This window comes from Orcinus orca, chromosome 19 (assembly GCF_937001465.1).
Source record: "Orcinus orca chromosome 19, mOrcOrc1.1, whole genome shotgun sequence".
In the NCBI taxonomy this organism is placed as follows: domain Eukaryota; kingdom Metazoa; phylum Chordata; class Mammalia; order Artiodactyla; family Delphinidae; genus Orcinus; species Orcinus orca.
The window spans coordinates 6897790-6921517 of NC_064577.1; the positions used below are offsets into that span (position 1 = coordinate 6897790).

At 45.7% G+C, this 23728-nt stretch overlaps 1 protein-coding gene and 1 long non-coding RNA gene across 5 annotated transcripts in view; one reads left to right on the forward strand and one right to left on the reverse strand.

Annotated features, from left to right (window-relative positions):
• LOC125962089 (uncharacterized) overlaps positions 1-23728 on the reverse strand; it is a 279527-nt gene that overhangs the window by 252423 nt on the left and 3376 nt on the right. The gene's annotated exons all lie outside the window — the stretch shown is intronic.
• Positions 1-23728, forward strand: part of NXN (nucleoredoxin) — a 141548-nt gene that overhangs the window by 65177 nt on the left and 52643 nt on the right. For 2 of the 4 annotated variants that reach the window (XM_033423307.2, XM_049701938.1), the window contains exon 2: positions 237-369. The exons of the other annotated variants lie outside the window; for them this stretch is intronic. In XM_033423307.2, the coding sequence (XP_033279198.1) occupies positions 328-369 (42 nt within the window). In that variant the 5' untranslated portion in view covers positions 237-327. The remainder of the gene's footprint in view (positions 1-236; positions 370-23728) is intronic. 4 annotated transcript variants of the gene reach the window in all.

Sequence of the window (23728 nt, forward strand, 5' to 3'; positions counted from 1 at the left end):
AGAAAGACTTTCTGATACCTTCTGCCTGAAGGTCGTGGATATCAGATGTCGATCCTCAAAATTAAAAAAAAAATTTTTATATTCCCTTTATAGTTTCTAAGCATGATAGAGCTAATGTTGACTTATGTCTGGGATGGATTATAGATATTTGTTCTTTGAATGTATGGGAGCAGTGAATAATAGATAACATTGGTGAGAGGTAGGTGGATAGCAATAATACTTGCCCTTGGTTTCAGGTTCATTCTTGACTCATCAGCTGGAGCAAACACTGCAGGGGTATTTTTGGGAGATGACCACGGAGGGCTGACTGGTATTGCTGTCAGACAGATGGAGCCATGTGTAAACAGCAAGTCGAGGGAAACTTGCATGGTGAGCATTTATAGGACAAAATCCAGTTGATGTCAGATTTAGCTAACATTTATTGGGTGCCTACAATTTGCCAGGCATTGTTCTGGTTTTAACTGATGCAGTGTCATTTGATCCTGTGACCATGATCTGAAGTAGGGACCAGAAAGGAAACTGAGGTCAGGGCATTTGAAGTATTTGAGTCACACTGAGTCAGGACAGAGCTGCGAGGTGAAACCAGGTCTCTTGTTTCCCAGGCCAAGGTTCTTACCTGGTGTAAATGGCAGGAGAGGCAGTGTCCACTTCCTGTGCCAGGTACTGTTATCCCCCTTAACTTAGATATCATACCCCCTCCCTCCAAACCCCTGAGTTTGGAGAGGCTAAAGTAGATGCAGATTGGAATACAGACCTGTCTTCCTAAAGTCCATGCTTGTCCCTCAGAGCCATCCTGCCTCTCAGAAGATGCTTCCAGCCCAACAGATTGGGTCATTTTTAACATCTGTGCAGAACGATCCCAGCTTTTATATATTACAAACCTTTCTTTCCTTGAAAAGAAAAAAGGCAGACATTTTTGGCCCTCTTCTTTGTAGGCGTTAGTTTTGGAGTGATTTTTGGCCCTGCTAGTAAAGTGCTGAAGTAGAGGCTCAGTCCCAGTGGTAAGAATCTGAAAAATTAATGTCATTCATTTTTCTTCTCCTTGAACTGGCAGCTCCCTTTTGCCTGTAAATAAACTCACCACCTCCCCGTTCCCACCCAGGGAGGATCCCCAATGCTAGCCACGGTTTGCCAACAGCCTTCTGTCAGGAAAGAGATTTTCTCCGGACATTTTTACCTAATCTGTGCCTGTCTGTTTCTACAAGATGCAGTGATATGTGGTGGTGAAGAAAGCGTGGTTTTTGAGGCAGATGCCTCGTCCAGTTTACTGGCTGTGTGACCTTGGGCAAGTTGCTGCTTCTGTTTCCCCATCTATTAAATGCTTGTCTCTCCTCTTAAGCTTTTTAGCTATATCTTTAGTAAAATTTTAGTGTTCAAAACTATAGCTTGAGGAAAATCATTTAATTGAACAAAAACCCTGTGATTTTCTCTCTGTAAAATTTATAGGTTGGGCAGTTCCTCCCTTCAAGAAGTTTACTGTCCCCCAGGAGAGAACCCCTCCCAGATCCCTATAACAGAGAGCAGAAAATGACATATGCCTGGAGAGAAAGGAGGAAAAGGCTGGGGGTTTTTTGTTTTTGTTTTTAAGGCTCACTGCTAATTCCTGTAGATAAAATAACGAATAATGCGGTCTTTGCTCTTAAGGAGCTAAGTCTCCCTTGGGGGAGACACCCACTATATATATTTTTTTGTAGCTTATTAATATCTGCCATTTTCTTGTCCTTGTTTATTACCTGTCCTCCATCACTAGAATATAAGCCCATGAGAGCAGGAACCCAGTGTCTTATTTGTGGTCCTGTTTCCTATACCCAGCACTTCAGTGTTGGTTGAATTAATGAATGGATGGATGAATTATTAAATGAAGTAAGGAGACAATTATCCTGTCACATAGGTGCTATCAGAAAAGCATGTACAGGGCGGGGAGGGCACACGGGGGAAGAATCCCAGCCCTGCTCCTTTTTGGGGGGAGGGGCGTTAGAGTAGTTTTCCAGAGGAGGTGATGTCCAAACTGGTTCCTGACAGCAGAATGGAACCAAAAGTATTCCAGGCAGTGGTAAGTTTTACCCCCAAAGAGTGCAAAGTAAGCAATTAGGACAGTGGTTCTCAACGGGGCAGGGGCGGCCGGAGGGGGCGGGGTGCGGAGAGTATTGCCCTCAAGGAAATTTGGCGTGACTCGGGGAGCATCCTGCAGTGCACTGGACGGGCCCCACCACAGAGAAACTATCTGGCCCCCTAGAGCCCAGGTTGAGAAACCCTGAGTTAGAGGAAGAATGGCCCAGGGAGGAGGGGCAGGTGCTGAGGTGGGAACAAAGATGAACAGCAGGAGGAAAGAAAGGGGCAGCCGTGGGCGGGTAGTTATTTGAGAATTGAATTTTGTTTGGCGGCTCAGGACGTGGAGAACTTCTAGATGCACAATGTCCAGTCATCCTTAAATAATCCTGAAGCAAGGATTCATTTACCACCGAGTTGCAGAGCACCCTGTATTGAAGAAGTCTTTGCTGATTACCCTGGGACAGGGCATTATGAAGCTAATAGCTTACGCGGCCTGTAATTTCTTTATTTCCTTTCAATAATAGCGGAATATGCAGGATGTCAATAAGGCAGCTCAGCATTTTCCTTCTCTTATTAAATTGAAGTGATTGCCTTTCTGCATCTGACTGATGGGAGAAAAATGCATCCGACCCTGGAAGGTGCTTTCAAACAGGAATGGAGTTTCTTTTTTCTCTCTGGACCACATGACCCATCTTGCTAATTGATCGTCCCCTAAGCAGTGTTGAGCCGCCCATGGTGGCTTTGTTTCCACTTTCCTAGGAAAAAGCCAGGTGTCTATGCTGCAGCCTTGATGCTCACCCAACTACTGCCTTTCTCGACCAGGGCAAGTGAGGGTGGGAACGGCCCTTACCTCCAGCGCCCCCTTCCCAAAGACAGAACATTCAAGTTCTCCAGTGAGCCTGGCTTGGGCTTGCCCGGGACCTGCCAGGAGCTGAAGGTTGTTTTCTTTCTCCCACAGGAAGTAATTTTCCTGGGCACGGCAGCCCTGGGTTGCCAATCCCTTGGTTTCACGAAAGCTCACGTGTGTGTGACAGTGGCACTATTGTTGGGCATGCTGGAGTTTCCATTCCAGATCCTGTGTTTATCTGCTGCAGGGATTTTTCTCTGAGAGGCATAATTTAAACAGTAAGGCATAAGAAGGGACCGATTTGAAAAAAGAGAGAATAGTCTCTGATATCTGGCAACGGAGAAGTGGGTGAGTTGTAATCGAGTGGCCACGTGCAAGTGGTTGAGCCTGGGTCAGTTTCAGTGGCTGAGGCTACTTGGTCCTTTAGGAGTTTTGAACTAGATGACAAAGTCCTGTTACCAGGAACAGCTCTCCCTATAAAAACAAATGTCAGTTCCAGAGAAACTCCCCTGGGCTACGGTGGATGAGATGAGATGTGGGGGGACTGGGTTTAATAAATGTTTATTTTTTGTTTTTTTTAATTTATTTTTATTTTCTTTATTTATTTTTGGCTGCTTTGGGTCATCGTTGCTGCGCACGGGCTCTCTCTAGTTGTGGTGAGCAAGGGCTGCTCTTCATTGCGGTGTGCAGGCTTCTCATTGCGATGGCTTCTCTTGTTGCGGAGCACGGGCTCTAGGCACGTGGGCTTCAGTAGTTGTGGCACGCGGGCTCAGTAGTTGTGGCTCGCAGGCTCTAGAGCGCAGGCTCAGTACTTGTGGCGCATGGGCTTAGTTGCTCCGTGGCATGTGGGATCTTCCCGGACCAGGGCTCGAACCCGTGTCCCCTGCATTGGCAGGCAGATTCTTAACCACTGTACCACCAGGGAAGTCTCATTAATAAATGTTTAGATTCAGTTAAAAATGAAGTTGAAGTAAATATAAAGAGAATAGGTGAAACCATCTAGTGAGCATGGCTACCATGCCAGGCACTGTGTTCAGTAGTAGAGACACACTTAATCCTCCCCTCCCAACCCTGGAAGGCGTAGGAACAATTCATGAGGCCCATTTTACCAAAAGATTTAACCTTGGAAGATATCAACCACGTAGAGAAAAATGAATGATGTTGGGAAAGATGAGGTCTCATTGAGCTGGGAAGTATTGTTGTATCGGCTTTCGAGTGGTATTGAATTCCATTTTGTCCCCACACCAAGCTTTGTCGCGGCAGCGCACCCCAGAGCCCTTCTCCTGGTTTGTGTGTTACCTTCTTTCACTCCTCCACTTCTTTGGGGAGCCTCTTTTCTTCCTTTTTCTTTCTTTTTTAAAAAATATTTATTTTTTTTATTTGGTTGTGCCGGGTCTTAGTTGTGGCAGGAGGGCTCCTTAGTTGCGGCTTGTGGGCTCCTTAGTTGTGGCATGCAAACTTTTAGTTGTGGCATGCATGTGGGATCTAGTTCCCTGACCTGACGGAGGATTGAGGCCCTCCGTCCAGCCTCTGCCTGGATTTTCCTAAGAGATGTCCTCGCTTTCTCCCCTGATAAGATTATCCTCTAGAGGAGTCTCCACAATCCAGGTACACTCAGAAAACTCACCTTTTCCACCCTCCCTCTGGAAGTGTGACCTGATACAACTGGGCTGATGGACTCAATAAAGCAGTGAGAGGGACTTGGCCTGCCCTCTGCAGCACGGTTCTCAACCGGACATTTTTGCCCTTTAGGGACATGCGGCAATGTCTGGAGACTTTTTAAAAAAGTAAACTTTATTTACTTAGAGCAGTTTTAAGTTTATAGAAAAGTTGAGCAGAAGTACAGAGAGTTCCCATATACACCTTTTACCCCAGTGTCTCCTATTACTAACATCTTGCACTGATGTGGTATATTTGTTACAACTGATGAGCCGATACTGATACCTTATTAACTAAAGTCCATGGCTTACTAAAGTTCACTCTTTGTGTTGTACATTCTGTGGGTTTTGACCGATGCGTGATGACATGTATCCACCATCACAGTGTCACACAGAATAGTTTCACTGTTCTCAAGTCTCCTGTGCCTTCTGGAGACATTTTTGATTGTCGCAACTGGGCAGGTGTTGCTGGCATCCAATGGGTAGAGGCCAGGGATGCTGCCAGATATTCTGCAGTGCGGAAGCCAATGCCCTAATGAAAAGTCAGTAGCGCCAAGATTGTGAAACCCCACTGTACACTCTCGCGCAGGTGTGGTTGTGTGCATGGGGGGGATGGGGGGTGGTCGTGAGGCTCCAGGGCTGCAGAGGAACCTGGCATTTAGATGGTGGGAGACCTGGCTGTGCATTGGCAGCAAAGAGGCACCCGGGAAGATTTGTAAAGTCCTGAGGAGAAAATGAACTGTAACTTGCAGGCAGCATTTCAGCCGTAATCCCTACACATATTGCTTTAACTCTCACCCTCTTAAATTCAAACCCTGAGGTCTGAGTCCGATTAAAATGCCCAAAATTATAATTACTGGGTTGTGCATGGTGGGGTTAGCTTAGGTCACTCTGAAATTAAATGCAGTCGGATCCATCCAGAACTAAAATCCTAAGTCTCGGGTTCAGATCCCCTGTATTTAAGCAACGTCAGTGTTTTCTCACTGCCTCGGTTTCCTTTTCTAAGGAAAACAGTTGTCTTCCTTGTCTCGACTTCATGAGTTAACTCTCTGCCATGCGCTACCGTTAGCTTTTGTGATGCCAACGTTGTGTTATGGGCAGCAGGGAATAGTACTGTTGACGACCTAATTAATTAGAAACTGCCCACGAAATAGCATTTTTATACTGGAAAGGGTTTACGTGGGTGCTGAGGTTTGTGGGCAAGGGTGGTAAGCTGTAAGATGACTGCTTTTCAAGACGAGATTTATAAGGGAAAAACGCAGGCTTTGTAAACGTCAGCTATTCTTGCAAATGGAGGGCTTGTGCTCAAGAATTGGGTGGTGTGGCTTGCATTGGTCCCGCAGACCTCTCATTGCTCCATAAGTCTTGTCAAGTGGGAGCAAGGACTTTATTCCCCTGATAGGGCTGGGAGGAGAATCCAAAAACCAAACTCACTCCCTTAGAGAATGTAAATATGGATAAAGAGAAATAGTCCTTTTCATACATGACCTCCTCCACCCTCATCTTCCTGAAGTCATAAAACCCCAAATGTAACCAGAAAAATGATCTTTTGAAAAAAAGGTCCTCCTTTGTGGTGCGTCTTTGGGCTGGAGAGGGAAAAACTTTGCAGAACTAAAAGGTTCAACTAAGGCATGTAAAACAAGTTTTATTAAAACGTTAATTATCTCCCACCTGCTGGTACCTTGTGAAGTTCAGAGGAAAAGGGCTAACTGAGAACAGCATTTGATGTGCATGAGAGTTGCTGGGCTCTTTCCTCTTCTTAAAAGGGATTTGTTCTTAATCAAGTTTATTTCATAATAAGTAGGTCCAGACACTGAGTTCGTGTTTGCAGTTTTAATATGGTTTTATTAAGATCCTTCGCACGTGAGGTGTCAACTTCGGCTGTTTGAAATGTAATGTCGTGGCAAGTTTGGACCTTGGGTTTGGGGCATTTTTCTTTAGACTAATGACAAGGGCTCATGAACTGGCCGTGCTTGTGCACCCTCTTTGTGGGGAGGGGGTGAGGGTACATTTTGTGTGGCAAGTCCGGGGGAGCAAGGACAAAACATTCCGGTGCTTTGTCCCTCACTCTGAAGTACAAGAAGTATCCCTGGCCCTAAACTTGAAACCGCGAGCTCCACCCTTATTTTGCATCCTGCAGCCCTGAAGGATTAACCTGTCTGCATTTCTCATTTATCCCTACCTTCCCACAGTCTGCTCTTTGAATCACTCCAGGTATCAGGGCTCAGAGCTTTTCAGTGTGTTGCAAGAACAGTATCTTCACCACCTATTAAGCATTTAACATATGCAGGGACAGGGCTTAATGCTCTGCCTTATTACTGGATTCTCCAAGAAGCTAAGGGTCATACAGCTGATGGGTGGAGGAGCTGACATTTGAACCTGTTTCCTGACCAGAATCAAGCCTTTAGCCATTAGGCTGTCATGCTTTCTCTTTGTGCTCTAAGACAGGGGTCCCCAGCCCTCGGACCGTGGACTGGTGACGGTCCAAGGCCTGTTAGGAACCAGGCTGCAGAGCAGGAGCGAAGCTTCATCTGCCGCTCCCATCGCTCGCATTACTGCCTGAACCACTTCTCTCCCCCACTCCCACCCCCTCCCCGTCAGTGGAAAAATTGCCTTCCACAAAACCCGACCCCGGTGCCAAAAAAGGTTGAGGACCGCTGCTCTAAGACTTAGAAAAACTCCCCACTTTCTGGTTCTTTGTTTGTTCTTTTTTTTAAAATTAATTAATATTTTTTATTTTTGGCTGCACTGGGTGTTCGTTGCTGCACGCGGGCTTTCTCTAGTTGCAGCGAGCGGGGGCTACTGTTCATTGCAGTGTGTGGGCTCCTCATTGCAGTGTCTTCTTGTTGCAGAGCACGGGCTCTAGGCGTGCGGGCTTCAGTAGTTGTGGCACGCGGGCTCAGTAGTTGTGGCTTGTGGGCTCTAGAGCGCAGGCTCAGTAGTTGTGGTGCACGGGCTTAGTTGGTCCGTGGCATGTGGGATCTTCCCGGACCAGGGCTCAAACCCATGTCCCCTGCATTGGCAGGCAGATTCTTAACCACTGTGCCACCAGGGGAGCCCCCTTTTGTTTTTTTGAGTCTGGAATTTTGAGTGGATCAGTCAAAGTTTGTGTATGTTCCAATGTATCAGAAAGTCCTCTGATATCCCATCTGTATTTTTTCATTTTGATTGATAATAGCAATTGTCTGAAGACCTTGGAGCACTCTATTTTTTTTTCTCTGCTGAACTTTCTCCAGCCTTGTTCTAAGATGTGAATTCTCTCTCCCTCACTCTCTTTTGCATTACAAGCTCCTTAAGCCTAGTCTTCTTTTCTTTCTTTTTTTTTTTTTTTGCGGTACGCGCGGGCCTCTCACTGTTGTGGCCTCTCCCGTTGCGGAGCACAGGCTCCGGACGCGCAGGCTCAGCGGCCATGGCTCACGGGCCCAGCCGCTCCGCGGCATGTGGGATCTTCCCGGACCAGGGCACGAACCCGTGTCCCCTGCATCGGCAGGTGGACTCTCAACCACTGTGCCACCAGGGAAGCCATTCTGTCCTTTTCTACACCTACGATGATACCTGCACCACATCCCTTAGGTGTGGTATAAACCCAAGTTGAAGGGAAAGGAACACTTACCGAGCACATGCTATGTCCTAGGTGCTTTCTGAACGTGGATTATCTGCCCTAGTTGTCTCAGCAACCTGTGTGATAGCTGTAGACATCTCTGTCTTATGAACAAGGGAACTGAAGCTTGGAGGGGTTCAGTATACTAGCTCTGGACCTCATGGCCAGTGGGGTATAACAGAACACGGGTTCAGACTCAGGCCTCTGTGACATCAGCCTAAGTTCTTTCTACTTGACTACACTTCTTCCCACTGAATGTGAATTGGGTTTAATGGCATTTTGCTTTTCCTTACGAAAAAGGAGGTAGAGAAGGCTCATAGAAACACATGGAAAACCTTCTTCTTTTCACCCTCGCCAGAAGCCATCTCAGTAATGGAGGTTCACCTACATCAAGTGGATGGAAACACTGGGTCACGTAGCTGCCACGAGCCTGCATTTCTGTTTTATTATATAATTGGCTAGCACACACTTGCTTTGTATTTGTTTACCTATGGCTGGTTCTGACAAAGTAGATTCTTTTCTTGGCCTCGTCACTCAGAAGTAAGCTGTGGGTTGTTAGTGGAAGGAGTAAAGGACTGAAAATGCCTGGGAGTTGGAAAATCTCCAAATACGTGGTGCAGGAGGAGGTATCCTTGTTGACTTGGTGACAAGAGCTTCCTGCATCACACCCACGAATCACACGCTGCCCTGTTGCTGCAGAACTTGCACACATCCTCTCTTTCTCCTGTTGATCCTTCACTGCTGTGGTCTCTTCCCTGGGAGGGTCCTGGCCAGTCCACTAACCAGTATTTACTGAGCTCCTACTAGATAAAAGTTTGTTTGTTGTACCCAGACTGTCAAGCAAAAATGTTAGAATAAATACTAGAATGAGATCAAGGCGTTCTTCCTTTTGATTTAGGTCAGGATTCAAAGCACCCAGAGGAGTAAGAGCTGTTATTTGTACACTTTCTTTATGTAGTATCTTTCAAGATCACTGGAAAGGATTTTGATCCACTTTCTAGAACTGAAACTTTCAGGGTCCAGCAATTTCCCTTCAGAGCCTTAAAAGTCATTGTGTCATTGGGACTTTATTTCCTGTCCTCGCATCCCTTTCTCCTGCTGATCCCCCCCCCACCGCCCCCACCGCCCCCACCGCCCCGGCCCTGGAATCCTTGGCTGTTCCCTTACCACAGTGATTTCTGGTAGCCTAGCAACACTGATCTCATGTAGCAAAGTCACCTGGGTACTGCTGGCCCTCCCAAGGAAAAATCATGTGAAGGTATCAGGTATCCAGCAGAATATACCTCCTTGGACTAGATACTCCTTTGGCTTGGAAAGGAGTATCTTTGGTCCAGCCCTGGTTGTGAGGGGACCTTCTGCTTGCTTTATTTATTGATTTTTTAAAGCCAAAGCAATGTTAGCAGAGCCAAGAATAATGCTGGAAAGATTCTGTACAAGAACATAGCCTTGCATAGTTTCCTGGCAGCAGTCCAGTCTGCCTTACGCTTGGGACCCGAAAGCTCTGGTTGAGAAATCCTGCACTGAGATCAGAATGTGAAGGGTCGAATGCGGAGCCTTCAACTTCTGATGGACCCCACCTCATGTCAGCCTCTTTCTGTCTTTTGTGTGGTTCCCAGCCAGGGTTTTGAGCTGTGTTTGAGCTTTTGTTTAGGATTTCCTAAGGGGCATGAAAAGCATGTATCGTAGTCCCCAGGTGGGCATAGAGCCTGTCTTCAGAATGGAGCAGCTGCAAAAAGAAAAGGAAAAAGCCATTTAATTCCAGAGACTATTCGTGGCTGAGAAATGGAAGACTATGGAACCCTTAACCCTCTTAGTGTCTGCCTCCTGCTCAGACCTGCACATACAGTCACCATCCAAGCCTCACGTGATCTGTGTGGGACCCATCATTGTGACAAGACCCTTTCCTTGGGATTCTCCCTTATACCAGCTCATCTCACGCAGACTGCTTCATCTTAGCTGCCTCTCTCACCCCTAACTGAGACGGCACTTGCCAGACTCCTTTCATCCATACCTCAGTCTTTCTTCCTTGTCCTCAGCTATACATCTGAGGGGGAAACCCCACAAGTTAATAATAATAAAAAATAACAGGTTTTAATACTTCATTTTCATTGTGTACAGGACAGTGGGCAGCTCGGGCAAGCAGTGTATGGCTATTAGCAAGCTGAGGTCAGCCACCTCTCTACTGGGATCTTTAATTCACTGGGTGACTTTATTGGGGTGGATTAATCAGATATGAGAGTATGGAAACCATGTTTTTGATCTCTGGTTCCCTAGGTTCTAGATTGGTGTTTGGGATACAGCTGCTTGAGAACTATTTGTGCACATTCTAGAAACATGTTTTAGCAGGACCTCCAGAGGTGATGAGAAACAGAGGTGATGAGACATCAGCTCAGGCTAGTTTATTGATTCACAAGGGGCCATCCGTCCCTTTTCTGGTATCTGAACATCTGTATCCCCACCCAGGACCATGCATTTCCCCGTTATCTAGGGGACTAGAAACCAAACTAGGAACCAGAGGGATTTTTAGGCAGGTGGATGGAGAGGTGGAGGGACATTTCCCCTGACCTGTCCCCAGCTCCTGTGACCACTGAATTTCTGTCCCCCAGGCAGTGCCAGGCATACTTCCAGAACTTGCTTCTGTGAACCCTGATTTTCTCCGCTCTTTGCTGACCACGCCCCTACACCACCACCCACGGAGACCCGAGTCTGTTTTTAGATGTACTCATCCCACTCACCAGGCCGAGGTCCTGTGGCCTTGCTGAACCCATTTTTGTACCTTGACCTCTGGGGTTCAGTCACCCCCGAACTCTTTACTAAGGGAGCTTTCTTCCATGCTTGTCTATACGGGAATTTCTGGTTCTCCCAGGGTGGTGCCTGCTTTTGGGAGAGGATTCCGGAGGGTCTCCTCATAGGTGATCTCTTTGGAGAGGAGCTTTTAGTGTCTTAGCCCAGGTTGCTTTTGGCCGGCTGTTTTCTTTCTTTAGCCTGAGGTCGGGAAGGTGCTGTAGGAGGAGTTTGGAGCTGTGGATGTAATGGAAATTCAAGGCCCATGCTGGTTGAACTCCAAAAACAAAGACTACTTTTACAACAGCCAGGGAGCAGCTTCTGCCCAGGGGGCTCAGGGAAAAAAGTGGAGAAAAGAGAGAGAAGGAGAGGCCTAGGCCTCAGCTGTGAACAGGGTGTTTCCACGTCTGAGAAACTAGGATAGTAACAGAGGGTCAGGCTTCTTTATCCAGATCAGCTCTCTTCTCACTCCCAGTCTTTACCTTCCTGTCCTCATTGGCCCAGTTCCTGCACATGTTGGTATGAAGGACGAAGGAGAGGTTAGCAAATAGTCCTTTTTTTTTTTTTTCATTTAAAAACGGGAATTTCATATTCTATGAATTGATGTCCAAGACACAATGGAGGAGGAAGAGGCTGGATCGATTTCTTAGAGATCTTTCTCTCACCCACCCGCCCTTCCTCAGGAGAGATGGGACCACCCACCTGCCAGCTTCCTCCTGGTGCTCCAGGGCCTGGCTCTGGGGGCCCGCGTTGGCTTGCATCTCATGGTTACTCATGGCAAAGCAGAGTCCAGCTCACTTTCCTCACATGCTCTGGGTTCTGCAGGCTCCATGCTGCATGGGATCACAGTTCCATCAGCCCAGCTCTCCGCTTCCTATCACCTCTTGGGAGGGTGCGAACTGATGGCCTCCTCACATCCTCCGTGGTCAATAGAGTCAGCCTCGCCTTAAACAAACAGCTTCCCACAAGTGTCTTCTAGATCCTCCTTCTAGAGGAGCTTCTCCTCCCAGAATGACCTCCAGCACATCCCCTGTCCCTTAAGGCAATACTCATGCAAAACATTTTCTGCTTAGTTCTGTGGTCTTTACCTACTAGGCTTTTGGCTTTAAAGATTTTTGCTATTTTAATCCAGAGCCACTAGAGACTATAAACATATTGTCATCATATCCCTAGTTTTCTAGAAATTCTGTACCTTAAGCCCAACAAGCCCAGTTGGTCACTGTAACTCGCAGCTATAGGGTGGGTTTGAGCAGGTAAGAAATGTGATGCGTGGGGTGAGCATGGAGTTAGGGACCTGCTGTTCAGCCGTTTGGCAGCCGCCTGGCGGTGCAGAACAGACCTCACTCCTGCCTCGCTCCTGTCACTGCTCTTCGAGTGGCCTCAGCAAGGTCACAGAGTCATAGTGAGTTTGGGTTTCCCATTCTACAAAAAGGGGATATACATCCATATAACAGTGACTCAAAAAAACATTGTCTCAAGGCAGCCATTGAGAAACCTTGAGAAACCATTTCTCAAGGTTTCCCATTTTTGTCTTCCCGGGAAGCAGAGTGGTGAGTGGGAACAAGGTAGGTTTTTGGCCTTAGAACTGCTTTTTGTTCTAGACTTTACCATTCCGTGGCTCTGATCCTTTAAACAAAGTTACTTAACCTCTCTGAACCTCAATTTTCTTGTACATAAACATGGGGATGATGGTGATGCCTACCTTTCCAGCTGTGGCAGGGGTTAGATCACGTGAGAGACCAGGACAGTGCAAGGTATACAGTAGGTACTTTGTACAAGGTGGTTGTAGGAGTTTGGTTGTTAGAGCCCTAGAGACACCAGATGGTTGGGTGTGGCGAGTGACGTATGCCTAAAAAATCGTTCGGGTGCAGTTGGGTTTTGCCCCAGCAAGCCAGGTAGCAGCCTTGGCGTCTTGCCTGGATGTCCTCTATGTTCACTTTGCTTGTCGAAGTAAAATGACATGCAAACCGTTTCAGGCCTTCACTGTGTGACCCTCATTTATTCAGCAAAGAGTTAAGCTGGTACCTATATTTTCCTAGTGCTTGAAAAGGTCCTAGTTGAACAGAATAACCCCTATTTACAGTTGAGTCCGTTTAGACAAAAGAAAACCAATCATCACTGTGCAGAGTGTTAATTGCTATTAAATGAGCTAACATATGTAATGTGCTCACACCCGGTGCCTGGCCCTGTCATGTAAGCCGTTTTGTAAGCATATAAGCCATGTGCCAGTGTAAGGGGATGTCTGAGGCAGAGGGCCGAGGAGGGATGCTTAGGAGAGAGGCTTGTGGGAATAGGTGTTGCTTGATCTAAGTCTTAAGGAAGAACAGGAACTCACCAGGTGGACAGGTGTGAAGATAGGGGAGCATTAAGGGGGAGGAGGGTGCCCCAGGCAGCTGTAACATCTGAAGCAAAGAGTTGTTTGATGCACGAAGGGTACTGACTGCCTTTGCTTATCTTGCTGAGGAGTTTGGTCCTTATCCTCAGGGTGACCAGGAACAACAAAAGGATGTTAGGTAGAGGATTTTGTTTTGGGATGAGGACAGATTGGAAAGTCAGCCTGGAAATGGTCAGGAGGCAGCTGGGATGGAGGGCAGGCAGTGGGTAGGGGCGGTTAGATTCAGGAGTGGATGTGATTGAGTAGAAGTGAAGAAGAGGGATGAGTATGGCTGGACTCCCAGTCTTCTGGCTTGGGAAACTGGGTGGAGGGTAGCTGGTGCCATTCAAAGAGACAGGGAATAATCACAGAGAAAGATAGGGAGGGGAGGTGTTCGCACAGGGCAAAGCGAACACGCCCAGCTGGCAGGCCCCACGTGTTTACTCTGGCATTCTCAATTACTTACCCCTCGATGGAGGAACAAAGGTTTGGTTTTTCTTTTTCTTTTTGGCATGTGTTCTTTTGCTTTGTTTTGTTTTGGTGTAATTTAATACAATAAAATGCATAGATCTTAAGTATTTAGTTCAATGTGTTTGGACAACTGTTATGTAAATATCATTCAAAACAAGATATAGAACATTTCTGTCTCTCTAGAAAGTTCTCTTATGCTCCTTTCCAGTCAACTGGTCCTCCCCACCCCCCATCACTTTTGGTCTTTTGTCACTATAATTTAGTTCTTCCTGTTCTAGAATGTCATAAATGGAGTCATTCATATGCATTTAATGTTCATAAGGATAGTCCATGTTGTTGCATGTATCAATAGTGTGCTGTTTGTTATTGCTGAGAAGTATTCCATTGAATGAACACTCATGTCACAATTTCACCATTCTTCTGTGGATGGAGGTGTGAATTGTTTCCAGTTTGGGATGGGGGAGGGCTGCTACAAACATTCTTGTATAATTCTCTTTATGGATATATTTTTCATTTTCTCTGGGTGAATACCTATGAGTAGTATTGTAGGGTTATAGAGTAAATGTATATTTACGTTTATAACAATTCGCCGAAGTGGTTGTACCATCTTTTTTTTTTTTTTTTTTTTTTTTTTTTTTGCGGTACGCGGGCCTCCCACCGCTGCGGCCTCCCCCGCCGCGGAGCACAGGCTCTGGACACACAGGCTCAACGGCCATGGGCCCAGCCGCCCCGCGGCATGTGGGATCTTCCCGGACCGGGGCACGAACCCGCCTCCCCCGCATCGGCAGGCGGACCCCCAACCACTGCACCACCAGGGAAGCCCTGGTTGTACCATCTTTACTCCCACCAGCAGTGTGTGAGAGTTCCCTTTGTTCCCACTCCTCGGCAGCCTTTGGTGTTGCCAGTCTTACGCTCTTCTTGTGTGTGTGACGTGGGTTTCATTTGCATTTCCCTGGTGGCTATGATGTGGAGCACCTTTCCATATGCTTATTTTGGCCAGCCACCTGTTTCTTTTTTGAAGTGTCTGTTCAGATCTGTTGCCCGTTTTTTATTGGGCTGTTCATCTTTCTGTTGTTGATTTGTAAGAGTTCTTTATGTAGTCCGGGTAGGAATCCTTTGTCAGATACACATTTGCATAAGTTTTTGGTTTTCACATCACTTGGTTCTACCCATCTGGAGGCACTAAGTGTTAGAGGCATTTTCAGATTCTTGTCAGGAAGTTATAAGATGTAACAGGCTTTAGTTATTATAATCACTTATTTCTGTTGTTGAAATAACAACAGAGTGGAGGTTTTGCTTTCTGTTCTAGCTTTATCAGTGGCTCTGGCTCCGTAAAAAATGTCACTTAGCCTCTCTTAACCTCAGTTTTCTTATATATGAACATGGGGATGATGATGATGCCCACCTTTCCGGGCTATTTTGGGGATTAAATACGACGATGTGTGTGAGAGGCACTGTTGCTGACTCTTGTTCTAGGCAGGGATTGGAGCTGAGCAGTACCCACGTAGGCACATGACCCCCTCTGTATGTTAAGAAATATGTTTATTTGTGGTGCCAAGGAGAGTTCTTCCCAGTTATTGAACAACCAGTATTAGAATCTTTCCAAGATAGTATTCCCTTACCTTCTTTTTTTTTTTTGCCTTCTTTTTAAAAAAACGATGTTAAATTCCAAACTTCACGTTTTCACAGTGGAGAGGATATTATAAGGAACCCTCATCACCCCGCCTCAGCTGTTCACAGCCAGTACTGCTTGTTCCACATTCACCTGCACTAACACCTCCTCCCCAGCTTATTTTAAAGCAAATCCCAGATGTCCTATCATTTCCATCATGAATGTTTTGCTATTTCTAAAAGATAAGGACTTCTTCAAAACACACGCACACACACACACAACCAAAATATCATTATCACACCTTAAAAATTAATAATTCCGTAGTAATACTTTTTTTATGGTTGTTTGAATGACCTTTGTCTGAATTTTGATCATCACTGACAGAAGACAAGCTAGCTCCTTTTTATCCTTACTGGCTCTTTTTCTTTTTTTTTCTTCAAAAAAATTTTTTTTAATTGAAGTATAGTTGATTTACAATGTTGTGCTAATTTCTGCTGTACAGCAAAGTGACTCAGTTATACATATATATACATTGTTTTTTTGGTATTCTTTTCCATTATGGTTTATCCCAGGAGACTGGATATAGTTCCCTGTGCTATACAGTAGGACCTTGTTGTTTATCCATCCTATATGTAATAGTTTGCATCTACTAACCCCAAACTCCCAGTCCATCCTTCCCCCTCTCCCCTCCCCCTTGGCAACCACAAGTCTGTTCTCTATGTCTGTGAGTCTGTTTCTGTTTTGTAGGTAGGTTCACTTGTGCTTACTGGCTCTTCTTGAACTTGTGTAGAGGCTCTTTGGGGTCATATGTTCTGTAGTTCAGCTGTCTGATTCCCCTTCACTTTTTTTTTTCTTAAAACCTTTATGTCCAGTATAACATGCATACAGAAAAGTGCACAAGACATAAATGAGCGAGTTAATGCGTTATTATGAGGTGAACTCCCATATGACTGCATCTAAATCAAGAAATAGACCTTTGTCGTACTGTCAAAGCCTCCCATGTGCCCCTCTCCTGGCACAAGGCCTTCCTCGCTTTCAAAGGGAGCCATCCCCCTGAATGGCAGTCATTTCCTTGCCTCTGTCCAGAATTCTCAACCTAAGCGTGCTTTCCTAAGCACTGTGGTTTAGTTTTGGCTGTTTGGGAGTTTTATGTAAATAGAATTAGGTATTAATCTTAAAATGAAGTCACATTTGTCAGACTTTTCATTAAGGATGGGTGCTTTTGTGTCGTAAGAAATCTTTCAGCACCCTGAGGCTTTCATCCTAAGTGTTTTCTTTCACCTTCTGTTGTTTTGGACAAGCTTCCTTGTTCTGCCTTTCACCTTTAGGACTCTTTTTCACTTTCAGACCTATTTTCAGTCTCACTTTTCCCAGGAAGACATTCCACAACCATTCAGACTCCAGCTGATGTTCTGTCCTTTGTTCTGTACCTCACTCTAATACCTAACACTTTCTGATTGTTTAGAGTGTGAGCAGAGGTGAGGCTCATGCCACCTGGCATAGAGGGAGCAGAAAGGGAGGGAGAAATTTCCACGTGTTTGAGCCAGTGGACCCCGGTCTGATCAACCTCATTGAAGGGCCACATTTCAGATAGCCTTATCCTAGTTTCAGACCAAATGCCTTAGTTAGTTTCCAGTTGGAAGTATCTGTCTTTCACAATCAACTTACTCTTTTGGCCAAAAGGATGCTCTGCTTCTTAATGTGTAAGGAATTTGACCAACAGACCCCAGCTCTGCCCCCTTGGGGGAGCAGGGGAAGCACCTTTCCCTCTTTTCCCTGCTTCTTCTTGCCATTAGTAGAGGTCTTTGTGTGTGCAGCTCGCAGCCACTTGGAAGATTCTGTGGCTTTTCTATGGCCTCCCTATTTTGAGTCTGATTGTTTGGTTTTAATCAGAAAAATAAATACTTATTTTGAATTTTCTCCCTGACCTATCTGAGCTAAGTTCAAATGATCTTTCTTAACTCTACCACATGTGAATTACAGGAAATGATCTCCTATTGGGGAAATGGGTCATTTCCAAGATTTTTCTCTCCAGGAAAAGTGCAATTTATTAGTTTACTGAGAAAGGCTCCAACAGGCAATAAAAAAGCAGTTATTAAGATATTTTTCTCCTTTTATGTGCCCCTAATCACAATCTTATCATAAACCTCAGCCCTGGTAGTTAATCCAAAGTTATTTAATTAAATTCTTTAATTTTACATATGAGAAAATAAACGCCCCCCACCCCCCCCACCCCTGCAAAAAAAAAAGAGAATGATTCGCTCAAGGCTGTGTGTTGTCTTCAGAGACCAGGATTAGGAATTATGCCCTGAATGATAAGACCACCCCCCCCCCCGATGATGATTTTTTAAAAATCACTGTGATCTCATTGTTTAAAAAATTTCTTAGTGCTTCCCTGGTGGCGCAACGGTTAAGAATCTGCCTGCCAATGTAGGGGACACGGGTTCAAGTCCTGGTCGGGAAGATCCCACATGCTGCGGAGCAGCTAAGCCCGTGTGCCACAACTACTGAGCCTGTGCTCTAGAGCCCACGAGCCACAACTACTGAAGCCCGTGCGCCTAGAACCCGTGCTCCTCAACAAGAGAAGCCACCGCAGTGAGAAGCCCGCGTACCACAACAAAGAGTAGCCCCCACTCGCCACAACTAGAGAAAGCCCGCGCGCAGCAACAAAGACCCAATGCAGCCAAAAATAAATAAATAAAATAATTTTTTTTTTTTTTTCCCCAATACGCGGGCCTGTCACTGTTGTGGCCTCTCCTGTTGCAGAGCACAGGCTCCGGACGCTCAGGCTCAGCGGCCATGGCTCATGGAACCAGTCGCTCTGCGGCATGTGGGATCTTCCCGGACCGGGGCACGAACCCGTGTCCCCTGCATCCGCAGGCGGACTCTCAACCACTGCGTCACCAGGGAAGCCCTAAAATAAATTTTTTTAAAATTTTTTTTCTTGAATGAAACCTCATCCTTGAGTTTGGTGCGTCAGAAGATTTGCTTGGAATAAAAGTGGAATTTCCATTCTTAACCAAACAAAATACGGCTCAGAGATTCTATTTGAAAGATGAATTGCTTGGTCTTAATGTCATTTTGTTCGTCATTTTCTTCTTGGACCAAAACAGTGCTTCCCCACAGTGGGCACTGTGGTTGAATTCCATACCTGTGAGAGAAGCTTCTAGAGCCCTTTGGCTTGAAAGACACATACCTAGCCAAGTTCTTTCTTCTGAATCATCCTTTTTGCTGACCCCCCTCATTGGAGGCCAAAAAGAGGCAGTTGCAAGAGGCTCTTCCCCTCTAGCTCTTCTGCATGTAAGATGTAGCCTCCCAGGATGGGGAAAGGCAACATCTCCCACTCATCACTCAGCCAGGGGCGTCCTTACCTGGTTGCTGGAGAGGCCTCCGGTTCCCTGGTCCAAAACCAAGCTCATTCCCCAGCCTCCACCAGTTTTTCCTCCACTTTGTTCTCTCCTTCTCTCTCTACCCACCCATTCTTTCATTCATTCATTCAACAAATAGTTGAGCTTTTAACTGACTCTACCTGCTTTTTCAAGCTCTGGTTAACTCTGCTAACAAGGTTATACTGACCATTTACCCAAGCTACAAACTTTGGCATTTCTCAACTCCCCCCATTCTCTGAATCTAGTTAGATCCCAGTGCCATTGTTTTAGTAATCCCTTAACTAGTCCACTGACCTCCAGTCTCACCCCCTCTACACAACTCCCAGGATGACCTTTCTACAACATCAGTTGTTCATGTCACTGCCCTACATACAAACCTTCATTGTTGACGGATTAAGTCCAGAACTTGGCATGGACTCCAATGCCTCCTACCACCGAGCCCCACCTTGCTTCCTTGCCCTCTCACCTTGCCACTACCCTCTACCACACTGATCTGCACCAAAGATCCTCAAACCACCACCTGCTGTTACACCTTTGCACCTTTGTGCGTGCTGATTCCTCCACCAGGGGTGCCCTTCCCTTCTTCTCTGTCTGGTGAAGTTGTGCTCAAAGTAAGCTGTATCCATTGTCCCTTCAGCCGTCACTGACTCTAAGAAACCTTCCCTTTGCTGTGTGTATCACTTTGCTCTACAGATCTCTGTTATGGCATCCGTCACCCATGTTCTAGTTAGTTCTTGTCTATCTCCCCCTTCAGACTATGTCCCCAGAGTGCAGCCCAGGTTTTCTAGGTCTGGCCTCGTTTCCAATAGTTTGTTTCAATGATGACGTCAATTAGAGTCACACTTGTCAGCCCATATGACTCAGTCTCCCACTGCTCCCCACCCTCCTTACTAGCCTCCGAAAGTTTGTATTTCACGGTCCTAAAAACTTGCAGTTCCCCCAAAACGTGCTAGGCTTTACCCTGCCTCTCTCTCTGTCTTGGATGCTTTACCCCATCCTTCTCACAACCTGCCTAATAAAATCCAGTTCATTCTTCAAAAAGCAGCTCAGATGTCTCTTCTTCTTTCCCCTTCACTTGCTCTAACTTGTAACAAGAGATTGAATAATAAAAATAGCTAATACTTACATTGTACTAACTCAGAGCCCCAGACACTGTTCTAAATAAGCACATGGTTCTTGACAAAGTGCTCAACCAATGGTAACTAATGTTATTTTGCTTTTTAACAATGCATTGCATTATGTTAATTGCATTGTTAATGTGTTTCTTCAGAATTATGCTTTCCTCTTGTCATTTTTGTCGTTTGTCCCAGCTAATTTATTTATTTATTCATCTAGAGCAGATTCTGGTTCTCATGCAGGACTGTCTCTGCAGTGATGACAGGTTGCCTTTGTCTGTGAAAAAGGGCTTGTGCTTGAGAGGAGAGAACTTATGCAGAAGAATATGATTCTGTGTTAGGAGTGAGTGTTGGAAAATTGAAAGAAACTGAGAAGTGTTAATTCTTATGAGACCCCCGTTGTCTCACCCCACCCCTGCCCTTTCATTGTCTTATGTAATAAATGACCGCCTCCTGTTTTTCCCCAGGGAAATGGTTTAAGTGCAGGTTTAAACATTTTTCCTTAATCAACTGTGGGAGGATTTGCTTTTTCTTTGATGGAGGGAGGCAATTTCCTACAAACTCATTTGGATATTATCATCATCATTATTAACGTGAACAAAGCTTGTAGAACTTCACTTCCCCCAAACTGTCGAGCACAAGGGCTCAGGAGGCCTCAGATAAGCAGAAGCTGGAAGAAGTTTCCAATAAGAGTATGCTGTTGTCCGGTGTATAATTTTGAAGGTGACAGACTCTCTCTGTGGTCTGCAAAAGTCATTGATTTGGGCTTTCTGTTACTCTGGGTTCTCCAGAGAAACAGAACCAATAGGATCTATCTCTCTATATTTAATATATTTAAAATATTTAGTATATATAAAAAATATATATATGTTTCTAAATGAAGAGATTTATTATGAGGAATTGGCTCATGGAGTTCTGGAGGCTGAGAGGTCTCAAGATCTGCACCTGGCGAGCTGGAGACCGAGGAGAGCCAGCCAGTGATGTAAGTTCTAGTCTGAGTCCAAGTGCAAAAGCAGGACAAGACCTATATCCCAGCTGGAAGACAGACAGAGAGTGAACTCTCCCTTGCGCAGCCTTTTGTTCAATTCAGGCCTTCAGTGGGTTGGATGAGGCCCACCCACATTGGGGAGGGCAATCTGCTTACTCAGTCTACTGATTCAAATGTTCATCTTATCCAGAAACACAGACACAGCCAGAATAATGTTTCACCAAATATCTGGCTACCCTGTAGCCTGGTCAAGTTGATACAGAAAATCTACCATCATAGGTGCAGTGCTCACACATGCTGGCTCGCCCCTCTGGCTGTCTTTCTGTGTTTTAATGATGTGGTTCCGTGTCCTGGCCTTGAGTTTTTGGCAGCTTAGCTGAACGATCAGGACTTGATACTGGAACTCTCCGTGCCGTCCCAGGCTCTTCCATTTACAGCTGGTATTATTTCAGGCCTTCTTTGTTCTGCATTAGAACCACAGCCCCTCAACTTTTTTTTACTGTTTGGCTGCAGCACACATGGTGTATGAAATTCCATGCATAACATACTTCCATGGGCATGTCCGAATTTTGACAATTCCTCCCCTATACTCCCACCCTCAGGTTTCCCAAGAAATAAAGTAAATATCACCACAGATGCCTTGTGACATGTTGTTCACAAAAGCATTTTACAAGCTTGGGAGTAACTCTTAAGAATTCATCAGTAATGTAGCATGGCTAGATTGGGCATGGCTAAAACATGTAATTCCCAGTTAGCTAGGGTACTTGAAGTTTTTCCGCTTGAGGAAGCTTATCAAAAACATGCATGGGACTTCCCTGGTGGTCCAGTGGTTAAGGCTTCACGCTGCCAATGCAGGGGACGCGGTTTCGATCCCTGGTCCGGGAACTAAGATCCCACATGCCACACTGTGTGGCCAAAACAAAACTTAAAAAAAAAAAAAAAAATGCATGTGCTGTGATTTACATTTGCAAAAGTTATGATTTAGAAACTTGCCTTGGACTGGTAGCAGTAATAGATTTTGTTGTTTATCTCATCACTGAGGCGATGATGCCAGACTAGTCTTCAGCACTGTTGCTGATGGAAGGGGCCTGAGAGGTGTATATTCTTTTGATTAATGCTGGTTGCAAACCTGGCTCCAGAACTAGAGCCGTGAAGATCACTGTGTTTAAAATCAAAGCCTATATCAAAGCTCCGAAAGTGTGGGTGATTCCAAACTATTTGCTCAGAAGGAAACACTATGGGGCTAGGATTCCCCATTCAACCTGGCCCTTCCTATTCCATGATGTTCCTTTACGCCACCTGTCTCTTACCAGATTATAAAAATGAGACCGTTAAGGCTTGCCTGTGAGTCTTCCAAATTACACAATAAATTCAAGGTGCTTTCCCTATTGCTAACACATGGCAGAGAGCCAGACACTTGCTGAGTTAACTTGCCCTTCCTTTCTTTAATCTGTTACCTGTATACCCGTGTTGGAGAATTGGAGTTAGGAAGTGATTCAGGAGCAGATGGAAACCAGAAGAATTCCAGCAGAGGCTTAGAGCAGGGCTTCTCAACCCTGGCACTATTGACGTTTTGAGCCAGATAATTGTGTGTGTGTGTGTGTGTGTGTGTGTGTGTGTGTGTGTGTGTGTGTGTGTGTCCTGTGCATTGTAGAATATTTAACAGTATCCCTGCCTTCTGCCCACTACATGCTAGTAGCAACCTCTCTCCCCAGCTGTGACAACCAAAATGAAATCACCCTTGGTTGAGAATGACTGGCTTAAAGCAAGCACTCTGCCTGGTACCATCCCCCTCTTCCTGGACAGCTGGCCTTCCCAGAGGCACGCCACCTTTGACACTGGGGCAATGCTTCACCGAGGTCACTAGTTCCCCGAGAGACGCTTGGTGGGAGAATCGGCAGAACTTAGCACTTAATTTTGTCCACAGAATACAAAAGAGTAGAGGAAATAAAAAACATCAAGATTTTACCTATTTCACACTTTCCTTTTCACTTACTTCTCCAGGTAATTTACAGACCCAAGTATTTGAAATGAGAAGTCTTTTCCTAGTGGGTAGAGCTGGAGAGCTGTGTTTCAATTGAAACTTACGTACAACAATTATTCTTACAGGTTCTTTCTAACGTATTAAGTTTACATGCTGCAGAAATATTACTCAGAGTATAAAATACACGTAAGTGAACAGGGATAGGAACTTTTGCCAGAATGCTTTGAGGAAATGATCCCGTTTGCAGCTCAGGGCCATTTCTGGCGCTTTAGAAACCTTCCTCCACTTTGTAACCTGTGTAGATCTGAAACCCTTGTTGGATCATAATAGAGACGTGACAGGCTGCACCCTGGAACCTAAAGTCGCCTGCCCAGAGCTTCCTGATCAGAGAGGCTGAGCAGGTGCCTGGTGAGTCAGAAGCTGGGACGCTCCTGAGTCAGTGTCAGGAGCTGCAGGACCACTGTCTGTTCTGGATGCCTCCTCAAGGCACTCTGGCCTTTGATGTAGCCCCGTGTGTGTTGTGACTGCTTGCACTTTAAAGAGGAACAGATTGGAGATGGGAAATTAACAAATAATGAAACGGAAAAAGAGATGTGAGAAACGGGACTGCCTGGTGGACAGGGTTCATCCAAGTCTTGAGGTTCATCTGTGAGAAGGTCCAGACCTGATAAAGGCCCCCGCGTGCGGCTGGCGTGCCATCTGGCTGCCTGCTCACTTCTGGAAGGATCGGACAGCCTTGCAAAGACCGACTGACCCCATGAAGAGCCGAACGGCCTGGCTTCTGTGTGCTCTGCACCTTTCACTCGTGCAGTGATTTCTGAGATGAAAGGGAAGTATCTGTCCTCTTCGTCCT